The following is a 19,748-nucleotide window of genomic DNA, read 5'->3' on the forward strand; positions in this document are numbered from 1 at the left end:
TACATTTCCATTTCATTTTAATATTAATAATATTACTAATAATAGTGTCGCTTCTAAAAAATGAATATATTATGCTGCCATTTGATCAACATAATGTATGTTTTACTACTGTTTTGGCGTACCATTCGTTCTGCAGTAATTCACTAAACAACATAAACGAATTATGATATATACAGAGGAAAACTACTGTAGAGTGTAACTGCCTTGTGCTAAAGATTTTGTCGCGTAGTATCCTCAATTAATGTGACATAATTTGATCAACATATTAAATTGAAGATAATCCGCTTGGATAGTAATTCTCGATGGTGACGAGAAAGAAACGGTTTCGGTTGTTGCATCGATAGCATGCCCGTGGGACACTCTTCTTTACGTACACTCAAATGTCTATTCCACACCTGTTGGTGTAGTCTACTCAAATCTTTACCCGTAGAGACACTGAATTCACAATACCTATTAGAAATTTACGCACGATCGCCTAGTAAATTACTTGTATAGTATCCCTTAATGTATAAAACAACACGACCAGTATCATATATCTACAATATGCAAATTATATTAGTATACCAAAAATGGAAAGACATTGTTATGTTTCTAATCACTAAAACTGCAAATATCTTCTTTATCATTATAAAACTACAGATGGACAGGCTATAAACATCAGTCTAAAAATACTGGTAATTTTTATTTATTGGGAATTTAATAGCATGATAACATTGAATTTGTTAGATGATGTGAATCCGGTGCATATCTATTTTCTTGACAAATTTGCATAGAATAACCTACGAGCAACAGTGAGATATTTAATCATTGACATTGTTAATTCATTTTTTTTTAAATAGAGAGTAACACAAATGTAATTTCTTAACATGTCCAACGTAGTATACCGTAATGAATGTAATTAAAATTTGGAGTGGATGACAAGAAATATTGGAAGAATTGAACAATTTCATATGCCACACACATTTTGAAAGAGACAAGTAAAACATACACTTAATACATAGTTCGTTATACTTTTGAGAATAAATTGATCGCTAATTATCGCTTGACCTTTATCTTTGGTTTCTATTTTAACCGAGTTAGGAAGAATCTCAATATGGATTTAGGCCTATAGCTATCTAAAATTGCACAATAAGATGTTATTTATCAAATTGACAAAATAACATTTTAAGTAGAATAGTCACACCATTGTTTATACCAAATACTGTTATTGGTTTTAATAATAATATTACACATTATTTATACAAATAGACAATTTAGACAAATAGGAATTTTAGAAACACATTTAAATAGGCCTATTGCTTTGTTATCACCTATTCATTGAAAAATATCATCTTTTTTTGCAAATATAGAGGCTTATGAAACAACCTAAATTGGTCAATATTCATTTTACTGTTTCCCGCCCTTATCTTAGGAATGTTTTTTTTTAAATAAATAATATATATATATATATACACGGTTGGAAAATTGCAAAATATTGGTTATTACTTTTAGGGCATAGACCCTACTTTTTAAAATTTTTAAATCAGTATCAAAATTACGGAAAGTTGACAGTGCATCTATATACAATATTTTACGTTTAAAAAGTATGCACATTGTTAACAAATGTTTATAAATATATTGCCTGAAATGTTAGTACGTTTGCAAAATATCTGTCTTATTGGTCATATTTGCAAAACGGTTATTCTGAAACACTATGAATAGTGTTGGTTTTTAATTAAAAAATACCATTTTGCTTAGAAAATAAAGTAAACGTATTAAAATACGTACAACTTTTATCTATTTTGATTTCTTAAATATCATTAAACACATCGAGAAGTTTCTGATTTTTGCATTTTTGGAATAATGAAATTGCACTCGTTGTCACTGGACTCTGGACTGATAATGCACGCTGATTCGTGATGTTTGTTTAGATATGATTTCAATGCAAATGATTTGTCACATCGTTTGCAACTATAATGCTTGAAAGATGAATGCGTTTGCATATGTGCACGGAGATTTGATCGATCTGCGAATGCTTTGCCACAATGTGCACATCCAAAAGGTTTCTCTCCAGTGTGAGAACGCATATGACCTTGCAACAACCATGGCCGGCTAAAAGCCTTGTTGCAAATATTACATTTATGTTTCAGATCATGCGTTAATATATGCATGGTGAGAGCTGGCATGCTTACGTACACTTTATTGCAGATGTGGCAGCGTTTGGCTTGGTCACTTTCTAAACTGCGATGAGTTTGTTTGTGTCGCGATAGATTCGACGAAGTTGCGTAATGTTTACCGCATTCGTTACATTTATAGCGTTGACGCTTTTCCGGTGGTTGTACGCCAGTCTTTGGTGAACGGCGACGTGATCGTCCGTCTGTTATATCAAATGCATCGTAAGATAGGAAGACTTGTTTGTTTATATTGTTGTTGGCTTCAGATACGTCACTGTGTGACGTGATAGACGATGTATCATCACGACTAACGTCCGAATCAGAGACGTACTCACAATCACTCAATGAATTACGGCTTACTGGTGAAATCGTCGGCGAAGGGAAAATATTTTGCACGTACCCTAGAATAACAAAAACAATTGAAATAGTAACAAATCGAAAATTATTAACATCATTATAATTTTAACTGTATCATACTCAAACAAATCAATCAACAATGCCACATTTGCTTTATTTGAGTATTTTACACTGATTTAAATCTTTACAAAGTAGGCCTACTCTTTCCCTCCTTGCATATTGATAATAATCACTTACAATAGTGTAACTTGTGTGTTACCATATGTTGGTGTATTGACTGAATTTCGATTACTGTTTGTTGTGGGTTTTATTATCATCAGTATCGTTAGTATGATGATGGTAACTGGTAATAAGCGTCTAATTGCTGGGATGTTGGGTATTTTTTTTAAAGAATGATGTTTGTATTTAATGCGCATACACGCATACATCAATTTGATATTTTATGCATACGTCAATTATGTCTATAAATATCATATTAATGTCTGAATATCAAATTCTCATACCAAGCATTAATATGTACAGATAAATTGACGTTGTTTGCTGCTATGATATAACATTGTGAATGTACCGTACCTGTATATATTCATTAACTGACAGCAGCCAGCGAGTTTTAGGAGAAATAAAATTGTATTTTGTATTATTCGATCAATCTGAAGAGAATTCGGTGACAAGTTACATTCTTGTGAAGTAGACGTATTTTGATAGCTATCACTTGAAATCGCAATGATTCAAACCATTAGCACGATTGTTAGATTAACACACAATGACAACACAGAGTTATTATTCAATACCTTCCTCATGCAAATCTGGGTTTGCATTGTCTCTTATGTCACAAGAACAAAGTATTAATTCAAGATATTAATTGGCGACATAGTGTTTGGTCACATCCACTCATATTTACTCAGCTTATGAGTAAAACAAGTATTTGCATCTCAAGCTAACGTTATATTATATTGCGATATATCGTTTTGATGCCAGTGAGATGCTGACAATCATCGACACCTTTTTGTATACGCGCGTAAATGTTGTGTTTTTTGTGCATGAAATACGAATATCTTTATTGTACTTTATTGTAATGAACAGCTTGATTGAAGTTTAATAATAATATTGTAAAACTATCTAAGCCTAACTCTCATTAATTATAAATGTTTATGAATGACCTTATGTATCCTAACGTGATAAATAAACTGTCTCAATATGGACTTGCCATCCATTAACAGGTTCTTCACCTGTACATTATTTTAATTCTAGTTTGTATGACTATGTCTGCATATTACATTTAAGTAATATATTTTGACATCATAAGTGTAGGCATATCACTTCGGTTACCATAGATTACGTAAATACATTTTAATCAGTAGGATTTATGAATCATAATAATTATTATCGAATTATTATGATTTATTTCTGATTAGATTTAAGGAACGTTTCGTAATAATATTTCAAATGAACCATTTAATCTCAGTAATTCAGTAAGCATACTTTCCGTAATAATATTCTTATTCATTATCATTAACACATTCTTACGCAATTTATTAAATTGAAGACTGATCACACAATAATAGGACCTAATCAAGATAGTGTAGCCTAGTGGGGATGCAATTAACCCAATTTTATAATGTATTCAGTGACTATGCGAATTGGCATTATTGAGTACTACCGTACTCATGGACAGCTCCATGTAGGTCAACAAGAAATAGCATTTTCTTCGTTTTTTTATCTTTCGCTTTATTTCTGGTTATCATAATTATAAGCTTACTTGTCACATATTCAAAATTTGAAAATCAATGTAGATGACATCATAGAAGAAGCAATACAATAAAACTATAATTGATTAGTTCGTAATATTATTTAATATGATAATGTTAAGTCGATGAAGTACCGTACACTTCTTAGAAGAAATTGCCAAGTTTTGACCGAAGACCTAATTTATATCAACTCAAATGATCAACGTTTCCAAATTGGTAAAACGCGGGCATTTTGGGGATAGCTAAATTATGATGAAAAGGCAAAAATAGATGAAAAATTAGTCTTACCATCTGTTAAATGTATGTTGACCGGAAGCTCGGGGACTACAGTCCATTCTGGAAGTGATGTTTCACGGATCACAACCCGTGCATCATCATCAGTTGTTCGACGCACAAGAAATGAGCGAGGCATTTTAGTTGTTTTTATGAATTCGACAGTTTCGAGAATTGTAGTCTCGTTCTACTTCTGCTTGTGTTCTCTCTACAGATTCAGTAATCAACTAACTCAAGATACGTAATCCATCTAATAAGCCTCGTGAGAGCCCGGTTATATTAATTAATTCAATTTAAGCGATGAATTTTTCTTGGTCCATCAAAATTGGCTAAAAAATAAAATGAAAGATCTGATAACGCGATGAGATTGATATGGAAAGGAAAGCCAGTCCGTTCTACGATGGTTCGTCGGTAACCCCACTCTCCAACTTTCTGTCTGAGATGTCTAGTTTGACGTCTTTTAAACACGATCTTGACAAACAATGGAGTCAATATCAGCGATAATCTACTATTGTTTACCCGAGCTGAGCCACGCGACTCACTTGTGGCCCATTCACTGTAATTCACTTGAATTGGATTAATCAAGTGCAAATATACAATTACAACGCATGCGCGATAATAGCCTAGTTTGATTGGATTATGAAGTTAGTAGGCGGTTTTGACGAGAATATTGGACAGGAGAAATAAGTTTTGGTGATAATGTGATCCTTTTTTTTGGCGGTGATTTTTCGTCATAGTAGTGAGAGATACAAATTTTTTGAATGCTTTTTATCTATTAATTTATTTCTTCTTTATACTGGGTGACCTCTTCAGTACAGGACTGTCAGTGGGGGAGGGAGAGTGGGGTGGGGGAGAGGTGCCGGATGTCAATCGTACCCAAGCTGTAAATATTGATTATTCTCTTTCAGTTAACAAAACAAAATCGAACGGATAAAATGGTTTGCCCAATATCAATTATTTAAATTTCATGACATTAAAATGTTTTTAATCTACAAAAACGGGATTATGACCGAAGACATAACTCGTCAAAAAATATTGTGATGGCGCATTGGAGGCTGCAAAGCATTACAAATAAAATATACCATGTTCTTGTTGCAATATCAAATACACTTCTTACGATTTATTGAGATGGCAGTACAGATATTTCCTTATTTATCATTATTTAACAGAATGTGGCAATCCCTTAATTATTTATCGCTTTTACTCGAATAAACGCCCCTTTATTCCAAATGATGTTCTATGAGGGGAGTTTATTCGAGGGACGCGTTTATTCAAAGCGAATTAGAATAAATACGGTATACGTTCCGTAATCTTTTGTGGGTCTGCTTGAAAGTGTATATATGTGAATTTGGTCTATGCCCTTACGTAAATGTATATATATATTTCATAGGCAATATAGCGACAATTAAAAAAAAAGGAAAAAGAGGAAATACAACTACAAATAAAAGTACCGTAGGCCTACAATTATAATCGAACCCCGAAATTTTATTCGTCAATTGAAAGCGTATGAAAAAACCCATATTTTTGTATTCTATAATTCTTTTGTATAGGCCTATGTATTACAAAGCCATTATTTGTTAATTGCAAGTTTTAAAAATAAAAATAGCATTTGTTTTATAGGCGCCGGCTATCGTTGAATGCAAACAAATTATCAGATCCTCAACGTGATGTATTATAACTTTCAACCGACACTTCTCAAGACAATAATTCTTAAAACAAACCTAAGCAAACAATCAATTTATTTATTGACAGAAAGAAATACAAAGAGGCAATCAAGAGTATTTGGAGGAGCTGGTAATGATTCTCAATACTTAACGCACCACCTGTTGGCATTGCCGATGGACAGCACTATTTCCCATCATGCAATAAACATAAATTGGTTGTCATAGAAGCATATATGACAAATATGAATTCTTGTTTTCATTTTGATTTACCTACTGTAATTAGTCAAGCTATTAGCTAATACTAGTCACACAACATAAAATATCCACGTGTCTTTGTTCTTGAAAGTAAACACGCCAGGCTTCAAATATCATCATTCTGACCATACCCCGATTACATTCACTCGGTTAAAGTAATTTGTTCATAAAATAGAATAATATTAAATAATATTAACAACACAGTTCACAATAAATAATGGATTGTAGCTAGCCCTTTCCATCAGGGTACGTAGGCCTATATGCATATTATTATTACTTTATATTTTGGAATTTGTTTGGCAAATAGAATAAACGCTATACGTCATTGATATTAATGAATCAACATTATTATATAGAAAGAAACAGTAATAATAGATTTATACATATATAATATTTATTAAGAAAATAATAAATTTGTCATGACAAATTGAAAGATGAAGACGATAATTGGGCTCTATTTCTATATACCTCCAGTTGACACACACTCCACAACTAAATACATGAAACCAAAAAATAGTGAATGCATAAGTGAGATAGTTATTCCCCTAATTGCAAAATAACACAAAAATAATAAAAAATGAGATCAAACACAAGTTAAGATTTTTAATACACATTACAATTAGGCCTATCCCCAGTTCATTTGCTCAGTTATTCGTTCGTTCGGCCATTCGTTTGTTCATTCGGTTTTCATTCATTGGTGGTAATCCTGTAACCAATCGATTAAAAGAGCTTTTAAACAAACAATTGATACAATCACACAGAACACTTTAGTAGTTTTTTTACTAACATAAAGTAAATATACATAACATAGATATGTGTAAGTGGCATTCATTTGACTTAATCAACTGTCATTAAATCCCATAATGCTGCTTGATAAACCCTCTTGTACTACGCAGTCATTAGCTTGACAACAATTGAATATTGAGCGAAAGATAATGATTTGCAATGAAGAATATTTAAGCATAAATTATGATGGTGTCTTATGTATTCATAAGTTGCAGTAGAGTAGACGAATACAATTAGTCATTTACGTGATGTTTGCTTAATAAAGTGGAAGTATGATCACAATACGAAACTGTTGACAAGACAATGCTATCGTAGATATACAAAATTGTATCCACCTTGCCTCGGGCGTGTAAATAATAGAAATACATATTTATAGATTTTAAATATATACCTTTGCCGGGGGTTTAGAAAATTTAAATGCCTGTTGGACCTCCAGGGTGATTTTATATGGCTGCTAATGTTTTAAAGTAAGTATCGATATCAGCTTCATTGTGTAATTCAGCCGTCTTTATGTTAAAAACACCGATTACAGCGTCTCTACCGAGTGAAAGATGTAACGCATGTCTTAATGGTGAGAAACTGTTAAGTGCTTGAGATTTACATAGACCAATACCATAGATAAAGTAGTCTCTGAGGGCAGCAATTATCAGCGTTTTAAGGTATAATTCTCCATTACACAGTCATGGCACAAAGGTCTTTAATAACCTTTAGTCAAGGAGGCTGAAATGAATAAACCATCTCTTAAAAACAGCAACAGATGGAGTCATGGTAAAATAGCTTCAGGCCCAGGAAAAGCAAAGTTACAGATTTTTAGTACGAAAATAAATAGGCCTACGCCAAATATTCTAAAATATATCAACAGATAAAATAATTTTGCATTTAATATTTTTCTTTCACAATAAAATGGTTGATGTTGGTACCTGTTTGATTATATCCTGCGCGTAAGCAACTAGTTGCTGAAACACCTGTTGGTATTTCATAAGGTGAGCGTTTCGATTTCTGGATCGATATCGAAATAGTATGGTTACTATGGTTATCTTAATGTTCAGGTGAAACGTAATTAGAAGTTTATTCAAAGACTTCAATAGAGAATCAATTACTTTTGTGCATGAGTGCAACAGCCTAAGAAATAAATTGAAATGAGATCCCATTGAAATAACACAACATATAAAGACAGTAAAATATACCTCACATATATATTGACATATCATAATGATATAGATCCCAAAAATCGTCATATATTTACGGAAACAAAACATTTATGCATTATAGCTAAATTTATGTAATAATAATTCATAACATTAAAACAAAAATAAGGCACATTTTAATTGGTTGACAATGGTTGACTGTGCTCACCCATTAGATGCAACAAATAGATGAACAGATGCATGTAAGAATATCATGAAGCAAAATAGGCTTACGGGTAATTTAAAATGAATAATTCATTTGCATGGATAAGCGTAAAAGAGCACAATAGATATATTTGTATGTAGACCTACTTATCTCGGTATATTATATTAAAATGTCGGAGATACAGGTAATAAAACACCACTGTACCTTGCTTTGAATTGCTGAAATACTAAAATAAAGTTAAAAGTTGTAAAACTTCCACATTGTAATAATAAAAAGTCTAACTGTATGTTGTTTTGTCCCACTATTCGTAGAATCTAGGGCTTCTAATACAGTATTGGGTGATAAGGCGCTGGAGTATGTTGGCCATTTTACGTACTTACGTACTTAGGCCATATTTTAACTTCGAATCTAAGAGATGAGGCAGATATAAAACGCCAATATAGATCTCTATGTATTATAGGTAATGTTTTATGTAAGAAATTTTCATACTGCTCCAAATCAATCAAATGTTTTTTGTTCAGATCATATTGTACTGTTCTCCTTTATGGTCTAATCATTTTAAAAAAGATATCAACCGACTTAAAGTTTGTTATAATGATGCTTTCCGGAGGTTGTTGGGACCCAGATTTGTCAGTGCGATGAATTTGTGGAAAACAATATTCCATCATTTTATGAATATTTGAGGATTTCGACTTACCGATTTCTTACAAGAATAATGAAAAGCGAAAACAGAATGTCAATTTGTATATAATATAAATATTTGTTGATGTACTACAAATGGAGAGGGCATTATATACCAATAGATAAAAGCTTTGGTCCTCTCTCCTTCATCTATTTTTTTGTAACGTATTATACCATATGGACAATTGTCTGAAATAAAAGTTGAATTGAATTGTTGGCCATTCTAATTCTAAAACGGCATGTTAAAAGCTGACCATAAGACACTTCATTGCGTGTGATCATTATTTCTTACCACTGGGACCGACCAGTCATGAAGTATTTCAACTGGCAATGCACTATTTTTCAGGACCACTCAAGTGAAAACCTACACCCCGGGCCCAATAATGCAAGTTAAAGTACTACAAGAATATTCTGTACTGTTGTTGTTTCGCCGAAAATTGTAAACTCAACGCAAAACGTAATCCACAAAAATAATCCCTTAAAATCAACGCAATTTGTAAAATATTGTTATGGACACAGCGTTCCGCAAACATTTTTGACCGCGACCCCATGATCATAATTTTGGGAATTCTCGCAACTTTGCGTATTTGAGCTATAACCCCCACCCCTACCCCCCCCCCCCACACAGGTTTGTAATTACTACGGAAATTCGGCCTAATTTTACGGACGTAGAGAAATGAAAAAAAAATCCACTGACCGCCGTTAAATTGTGTGCGGTTAATTTTACGCTGCAGTCAGTCAATTTACATACTCTTTCAACGGGTCTAGGACAACTACCCCCTGGACAACTACCACCCGGACAACTACCACCCGGACAATAACCCCCTGGACAATCACCCTCCTAGGACAACTACCCCCCGGATAACTACCCTCTTAGGACAACTACCCCCTAGGACAATTACCCTCTAGGACAACTACCCTCTAGGACAACTACCCCCTAGGACAACTACCCCCCCCCCCCCTAGGAAAACTACCCTCTAGCTACCCACTAGGAAAATTACAATCGACCCAGGACAACTACAGCTTTGGACAACTACGATTGGTAACCAAATTAACAAGCTACTTCTTTTGTTGCCAATTGTATTGTAAAATCAAATTGTATGTGAAAAAGGGACTACGAGGGCGTTGTACCACACTATACATTTAACAATATTTGACGTGAAATTATTAAAATATCTACGTATGTACCTAAGATTTGTAGTCTATTTTGTAATAAGTGTAGTGTAGTGTGTATTTATTTTTTTGAAAATTTCTACGACAAACTATAAAAACGATTTCCTCAATTGGCGCAGTTAGCTATAATATATATAGTTTTCATAATAGGAAGACTAAGAAATGTATGAACCTGTCAAACGGGGGAGAGAGAGATTAATTTTCTAATGTAATCAATTGATTAATAGTGTAGGTTTTTTAAAATCTAAAGTAACATTAGGAGATTCTTTGCTGTAGAATACGAATTGGAATAAAATGAAATAAGTAGAAATGTTTAAGTCGTAAACACATCATGGATATAATTATTCTTTAGGTTCTAAAAACGTTTATTGTCCTATTTTCTCAGAAGTGGGGATAAAATGTAAAAAACAAAATCAATTAAAGTTCTTATGAAGTAGTAACAGCCAAACCAATATTCCATTATTACTGGACTTGTAGTAGTAAACAGTATGTCATTAAACAGCACGACATAAGCTCTTACGGTAAAACATTTGTTTTGAAAAAGAAAAGAGAATATTTTATCGATATTAAGGGGCTGCTCCAGTCCAACTATCTTACAACTACCCTCTAGTCCAACTGCTATGCCCCTAGGACAACTTCCCTTCTAGAACAACAACACTCTCTGAACAACCAAACCTATACCTTAGGTTATAATTACGATCTTGTAAAACTTACTGAACTTCAAAACATAGGGAGAGAGATTGATCTTAAATGAAAGACTGTTTGATTGACTGGTGCAGCTAGGTAAACTGTATGTTCCTAGATTTATATACGGCATCTTCATGTCACACATGAATAAAATAAGCCCACCCCTTTATTTTACAAGATTGGAAATTAAATACGTTTTAATAATTTGGTCGATTCTCGTATGTAAAATAACTGCTGACGATACGCATATTAAAAAATTCAAAAGCTTTCATTTAAGATCAATCTCTCTCTCTCCCTATATGTTTTGAAGTTGAAGTTGTTCAAAGGGGGTAGTTATCCTAGGAGGGTAGTTGTCCGGGTGGGAGTTGTCCTAAGTGGGTAGTTGTCCTAGGGGGTAGTTGTCCGGGTGGGAGTTGTTCTAAGGGGGTAGTTGTCCTAGGGGGTAGTTGGACGGGTGGGAGTTGTCCTAAGGGGGTAGTTGTCCTAGAGGGTAGTTGTCCTAGGGGGTAATTGTCCGGGTGGTAGTTGTCCTAGGGGGGTCATTGTCCGGGTGGTAGTTGTCCGGGTGGTAATTGTCCAGTGGGTAGTTGTCCGGATACGTCTTCCAACACTGAACTTCTATAACGACGTTAATATGGTTAATATATGCCTATGATGAAGTGGGATCTAAATTTTAATTTAGTGGCAGAAAAAAACATTTAGTATGAAATTAAGGGTGTTGCCCGGGCAACTGGGGCAACACCCCTGCGTCCGCCCCTGCTCTACTATACTACTACTACTACTACTACTACTAGGCCTATCTGCATTAAAAATAAGAAAATGTCCCTTTTGTTAGACAACCAAATTAATAAAATGGATTCACTCTCTAGGCCTAGGCCTGGCGTATTCCTAATTAATAACTTGTTTAGGTAGAGAGTGTTATTTATTATGACTATTTCTAAAATAGGCCCAGGCCAGGCCTCCTAACCAACAATCTTTGTCCTAACTGTACGAAAATGATCGATGGAATTTCGAAAAGCGTATCATGGCAACCATAGAACATTCCGACCGTTCTTTTCAGCGCGCGTAGAACAAAAAGATGCATTTCGAACGTGCACGCATACGCGCTACTTATTATCTATATAAGCAGCGCATCAGCCACCTAAAAATCGACAACAACCTGAGATTTCTCTCTATCAGTTGTTATAACGTGTGATGTGTATAGGCCTAGTCTTCACATAACGTGTTACTAAGCAAAATTCGAATTCGAAAACTATTCTAAGATTCTGTTTTAACCAAGCAATGGCCACCAACAAATCGATTGAGCTTCAACAAGGCATCATGGACCAACCAAATGAAGAAGGGTAAGCCCATGCTTTTTTTTGGACTTTGAACAAATGTTTTGTTTGTTTTGTTCGGCCTAGCCTAGGTAGGCTAGCCTAGGCCTACTACTAGTACTAGGCCTAACCCAACTATTATAAAATGACAGGCCTTCTTAGCATAAGCCTAGGCTAGTAGGAGGCCTACCCTACTAGCCTAGCTAGTAGGCCTAGGCCTAGGCTAGGCTAAGTTAGCCTATTTTCTATAACTAGGCTAGGCTGGGCTTAGGCCTAGGCTAGCTACCTAGGCTAGGCCCTATAATTTAGTAGTAAGCCTAAGCCTACTAGGGCCTAGCTAGCCTAGGCCCTAGTTGGTAGGCCTACTACGTAGGCCCTAGGCCAGGCCAAGCCTACCCATCCATAGTAGAGGTAGTAGGCTACTGTAGTAGGCCTAGCTAGGCCCTAGCTAGCTAGCCTAGGCCCTGGTTGGTAGGCCTACTACGTAGGCCCTAGGCCAGGCCTAGCCTACCCGTAGTAGAGGTAGCCTTAATTATTAAAGTGGTAATTTGTTATTTAAGGCAAAATCCTAGGCCTAGGCCTATCTACTCTAAGCATAGGCGTAGGCCCTAGACTAAACTAGCAGACTAGCCTCTAGGCTATGCCATGTAGGCCTAGGCGTAATAAATAGTATTCTAGCTTATGCCTAGCTAGGACTAGCTAGGAGGTCAAGTCTACTAGCTTAGGCTAGATGCCTACGCCCTCTTTCCTAATCCTAGTCTAGCTAGGCCTAGAGGTCTGTGCGTAAAACTAAAATATATAGCCTATCGCTAGTAGTAGGCATAGTAGGATAAAGTACTAGGCTAGGTTAGGTAGTAGTAGTAGTAGTATTGTTTAGTACTAATTAAAAGGTAGCCTAGGTCTAGCCTCTATCTACTAGGCCAAACTGTAGGCTAGCTTGACTAGAGAGAGAATTTCAACATAGGTAGGGCCTTGAAGCAGGCCTATTAGTAATATACTAGATAGGTAGCCTAGCTAAACTAGGTCTAAGCTAACCTAGGCATAATTAATAGAAATCGTATTCTTAGGCCTAGGTAATTAGGCGCTATAACTAGCCTACCTAGTAGATTAAGTAGGCCACTAGCCTAGACCTATTTCTACTGCCTATATGTAATAATAATAAATACAGCCATGGCCTAGACTAGGCCTAGTTCTTGGCTCTGCTGTAGTCAAGGTAGGCAGAAACGTGATTGTAATTTGTAGACTAGCTCCTGAACTTACTAATACTAGGATAGTTTTTGTATAGCATAGCCCTGATAACATGCTGAGTGTAGGCCTACAAAGCTGATCGCTATTCTTTAGTACTACTGGAACTTGGTCTACTATTGAAATTATTATCGAATAATCTAGTGTAACTGTTATGAATTAATTATGTTTTGTTTTGAATTAAGTAGATCTCAACAAGATGTACCCCAGAAAGCAAGAAGAAAGTCAATATTTAGAAGGATTTGGACAGCAGTAATTCATCTTTTTTGTATCAGAAGTGATGAATCAGCGGATAACAACTTGAGTTCGTCATCGTCGTCATTGTCGTCATCGTCGTCGTCGTTGTCGTCGTCGTCGTCGTCGTCGTCGTCGTCGTCGTCATCATCATCATCATCATCATCATCATCACCACCATCATCATCACAATCGTCTGTGAGGCCACGGTCATCGACATTCGCGCTTTCTCCTGGCCAAATACTTGCCATACCAGGTCTATCACCCGGAAAGATCAGTCTCCCAAGGCAACGTGATCGTAGTGCGGCGTCATCATCCTCGGCATCTACCGCTTCTCCATCCCGGTGTATTTTAAAAAAACCAACATTCGCGTTATCAACTGGTGAGCTTTCACAAAGGAAACGTTTGGGTAGTGTTCCATCATCTTCTTCATCACAATGGCCATTGTCATCTGTAAGTAGCTTCGATAGTGCGTCGACAAGTAACACCACCACCTCACCAACATCCGTCCTTAACTGTAGAGATGCTACAGCAAAACTTTCGGAAATGCTGCCGCCTATGAGGTTGTTGGATAGCACATGCGTCTCTCACCTTTATAATCCCGTACGTCTTGGGCAGGGAAGTTATGGACGTGTTGACTTGATGTCATCAAATCTTTTTCCAGGTCATCAACTCCTTGTCGCAGTCAAAACGGCCTTTTTGGATAGTTATAACAATCCTGATGAAGCATGGTACCAGATGGTTATGGAAGCGCGTGTTATGAAGTTTTTATACGATCTACCTTCTGTTCCTCAAGTCTTTGGCGTTTTTCGCCAAGGTCAAGTATGCTGTATGGTACAGGAGTTTATTGGCAACATTCGCAGCATGTCCAGTACAACATTTCTGCAGGTATTGCAAACAGGACAACCTTCATTAAGTGCGCTTGAATGTATGTCTATGGCAATAGAAGTGGTCACTGCCCTCAATACCATCCATCAAAGAGGACTGCTTCACAATGACGTAGCGCTTAGAAATATCTTAATCCACCACGATGGAACCACATATAGAGCGAAGATTACAGATTTCGGGATGGCATGTAGACTGCAATACCCAAGAGAACATAAGAAGTTAACCTTTTCATCGATGGACGAGGGCCTGAAGTTCCGACAAGATTATCCAGACTTAGCACCAGAAAAATATCTTAATGGTGCTTGCGATTCAGTTAAGGGTGACGTGTATTCCGTCGGTCATGCTTTGAAGATCATAGCACTAGCAATTGGAAGTAGGGAGATGATTGACCTTGGACAGGCTTGTACGGCATTCAATGCGGATGATCGACTATCTCTAGGTCTTGTAATCAACATCTTGAATACCATCCAAGAAAATGAAAAGATAATTCCAACATGCCGGGGTATTAACCAGCGTTTGATTTAAACATACTTTTTTATTATTCACATTCGTGGCGTTCAAATATTAAACGAATAATATAGTAGTAATATTGATAATATAAACATCAGTAATAATATAAAAAACATATTCATCAATGTTTGTTTCTCTCTCTTTAAGTTTCTTATGTTCATACTTAAGTTTCAAAAATAAATATAATAATAGTATATGTAACAATAACAATATTAAAAACGAACCTGTTGCTATTGGTAAGTATTGTATCTAAGTAAGTATAAATTATACGATTTTTTATTAATTATTGTGTATAATTTCCAAAGTTAATAAATTAAAAATGTAATGTAAATAACTAGCTAGATTTGTCACTATAATAATTCTTTTAATATATAATTAATAACGCTAATGATTCTATATTGAGAAACATAAAGGCACCCTCGCACTCATTGTATCGCAAATATTTTTCCTATATTAGTTATTATATTAGTTATTATAATGTGTTAATGCTATTGTATTTTTTTCTATCTTAGTTTGCCAACGAAACAGCAACTATGTTTATTCAGGACAATCCTTTAACACGTCATAGGTAAATTACTTACTGTATTGTATTTAAAATAATATTTTTTTTTTACTTTTAAGATTTAGCATACTTTAAAAAGTACTGTAGGCCTACAGTTAGTATAACTTTATAATTTGTTTTTTTTTCATTTTCACGAAACCCTGCCACGACTGATATCTCTGATGAATACCGGTAAGAATATTCAATCGCAATTTTAATTAATTTCAATAAAAATAATATAATTATTAACTTAGTAGTTTGACACTTGTAAGTTAATTTTTATAACTCTGAATTATTTTCTTTTGATTTATACTTCTCTTCGGGGGCACTACTCTACAACCTACCAGGAAATCGACTTGGAGATGATGTTCAAGCAAAAGTTATATATATTTCATGTAAAACAATCACATTCGTTATTAATTTAAGGTTGAGTCTGGCTTAACCTATTTGAATTAAGCGTTTACACACAAATATTATTGTTTCATAGCTTTGTATTTTTTCCCTAGATTTACGGCAACCACCACAACAACATGTCCCCGAAATGTTAGGTAAGTAATTAACCAATCATATATTTCGAGTCTAGCTTGTAACTGTTAAACCAAACGTTTTACTTATAAATATTTGTTTATAAATGTATATATTTTTTTCTTTTCATGTTCGACGGGAACTACGACAACCAAGGAATTAATGCAAGATAATGTTCTCAACATTTTAGGTAAAAACAACAACTTCGAGTCTAACTTGCGAAATTGTAACCATACAAATATGTATGTATGTATGTTGTTTATAACTTTTATACACTTTCTTTTCATGTACGAGAACTACCACAACTCATCACCAAGGAATTAATGCAAGATGATGTTCTCAACATTTTAGGTAAAAACAAGAAATGACAGTTAAATTTCAGGTCTAATATGCGAAATTTTAACCATACAAATATTAATGTTGTTATGTTTATAACTTTGTATTTATATGTAATTCTGTTTTCTTTCTTTTCATGTACGAGAACTACCACAGCTCATCACCAATGAATGAATGCAAGATGATGCTCTCAACATTTTAGGTAAAAACAACAAATCACATGCAGTAAAACAAGTCTAATTTTAACCATAAAAATATTTATTTTGTTGTTAACTTTGTATTATCATGTATTTTTTTTTCTTTTCATGAATACGGGAACCTTTTTTTCATGTACCATGAAATAGTTTTAATGAGCACTTCATGGGTACAGTATTTAATTTTTTGTTGTCAACATAATTTGTTGCTTTAGGTCTACGTGTAACGGATTGAACAGAGTAGGCCTAAAGTATTCAGTATCGGGTAGTGCATTAATAACAGAGTTGACCTAATAATAATTATTATGCCTAATAGATCAAACGAGTAAGGAACTTCTTATTTAATATACAATACTGTTTGGTAGTTTAGAATACTTTAAGTACTTTTATCAGTTTTTCCATGTGTAATATCTCCTTTTAAAATAATTTTTTAACTTTTTAATGTTGTAAACTTTGATGTTTGAAAGCTTATACCAATTTTATATGTAAGTCTCTCGCAATTCAGTTTTATTTTATATATACTGCAAAGAAAAATATTGAATAAAAGCAGAATGAATGAATGAACCATGCCACATAGTGCATTGGTGTACACGATCTAGCTCATTTATTAAGCTGCTTTCACACCGCGCTCGGATTCTTAAGGTACCATGAGAAAAATATCATGGAAAATGGGTTCAGTTGTAAAGCATACGAATCGTTCACACACTGAATTCGTACGATTTGAATACGTACATGATTCGGGTTCCAAATTCGTATCGATGGATCAAGAAACCATTTGTTTTCTGAAATCGTACGATTTTTTTCTTTCGTCCAATCAGCTTTGAGTATGAATGACCTTGCTTGACATCGGATATCAGATTTCTTGATCGATGTAAAAGCACGCCCAATGGTAGAAATATTTTTCTTAGGACGCCGGACCGAATCCGGGCGCGATGTGAAAGTGGCTTAAGTAGGGGGTTTTCGGATTACTACGGATTTTGTAATTAGTAGTTTGTAATTACTACGGAAATTCGGCCTAATTAGAGAAATGAAAAAAAAAATCCACTGACCGCCGTTAAATTGTGCGCGGTTAATTTTACGCTGCAGTCAGTCAATTTACATATAGACTCTTCCAACCACTGGACTTCTATAACGACGTTAATCTATATTATAAGTGAAAATACTTGCGTAATTAAGTATATGATTGGAATTGTCCTGGGGTAGAGTTAAGGTTAGTTAATTGTGCCTGGGATGGTTGGAGGAGATTGGGTTGTTGTGGGGGTGCCGCAATACCAAAATTAGATATTTTAATTATCAGCCAATTCATTTACACAGTTTACAACGTACTTAAACCATAGGCCTATCATAGCTATGTATACCACTCTTATTTTGAAACTGAAGTTGTCCTGGGAAGAATTTGTTTTTAAAAAAGGAGTGTGGTGTGCTATTGAAGAGGGGTGGGGGTTGGTGAGTATAGGGCGATACTGGAGTCGGGTGTTATGTACTGAGAAGGCTTTAAACTAATTTTGAAAACCGCACTGGGGCGGGTATAATTGCTAGTGGTTAATATATGCCTATGATGAAGTGGGATCTAAATTTTAATTTAGTGGCAGAAAAAAACATTTAGTATGAAATTAAGGGTGTTGCCCGGGCAACTGGGGCAACACCCCTGCGTCCGCCCATGATTTGCGTTCAATGCTAACGTCAAGGGCCTGAATAACATCACTATGAGCGTAACATCATTTGGGATGGACCTGTTTATATTGAATGTTCATTGTTAAAGTTCTAACCGCCGGTGCAGTTTTTCAGTCAAGTTACAAACTCTCTACTTCTGCAAACTACACAGAAAACTAGCGTCGTTGTAGATAGATAGAACCAGTTTGTAGGTAATACTTGTATAGTAATTATTAACAACGATTCGTCAAAAGCGTCCATTGCCCCGTCGTCGATTCCCATGTGACTACGCTACTCACCTCAACATAGGGGAACAACTGTAAATTTAAAATGTAATCAGTGTTATAGGCTACATTCTACAAAACTGAGAACATTTCACATAGATCATTTTAATTGATAAAAAGTTTCAGCAACGGAAACAATTGATAGCGACCCAAACAGCGGTTTAGAAAACACGATAGGCCTATGTCTTTCAAATCGTTTTCATAATTGTTTGAGACTGTTTTTAAAAAATTATGTTAAATGTATACCGTATTTCTTACATATCAATATGTTTTATTTAATTTGATGTGTGTTCATTTATCGTCATTATTATTTTCCAAAGGATGCACACTAACATGTGTAAAAATAAAACCAATGGTTGAAAAATAAAAGGTGGTAAAAGTCAACAATATTACAAATTGTAAAATGTGATCTATACATACTACTCTGATATCTAAGATACTGTATTTGTTCTAACTGAATCTAACTTATTAAATATCATAAAGGTAGCCTACTAAGGCTCAAACCAAAATTGGTTATTGCACGCCAGCAGCCCCGCCTTAAATCGTATAAAACAACCATTTTCGTCAAAAAAAAGATATTTGGTATTGATTTTTTATTTTTTTAAAAATACTCTTACTATTACATTTTATGAATTGTCAATTGTCATACAACAATATAGCGCAGCCATCATAATATAGAGGGCTAAAAACACGGTGGGAATGCGTCTATTTTGATTAATTATTCCATTATTTAGTTTTTAGCCCTCTATTTTTTATTGCTTTTTTGGCGCTCCATAGAACCATAGTCAATAGAAAGTCTATTGACTATGATAGAACGAAAATATTGAAGAACAAAAACAACACTGTTCGTCTCTAGTCTTTCTAGCAAAGAACATTCTTTGGTACTACTAGG

General features: G+C 34.7%; 1 protein-coding gene across 1 annotated transcript; it reads right to left on the minus strand.

Annotated features, from left to right (window-relative positions):
- LOC144849551 (uncharacterized) lies at positions 1-5,181 on the minus strand. Its single transcript, XM_078706492.1, has 2 exons — positions 4,547-5,181; positions 1-2,554 (listed from the first exon to the last, which is right to left on the minus strand). The coding sequence occupies exons 1-2, from the start codon at positions 4,668-4,670 to the stop codon at positions 1,800-1,802; spliced, it is 879 nt and encodes a 292-aa protein (XP_078562618.1). The 5' UTR covers positions 4,671-5,181; the 3' UTR covers positions 1-1,799.
- Between the last annotated feature and the right edge of the window lie 14,567 nt (positions 5,182-19,748).

The sequence above is a fragment of the Antedon bifida genome, chromosome 8, assembly GCF_963402885.1.
Source record: "Antedon bifida chromosome 8, ecAntBifi1.1, whole genome shotgun sequence".
NCBI lineage: Eukaryota > Metazoa > Echinodermata > Crinoidea > Comatulida > Antedonidae > Antedon > Antedon bifida.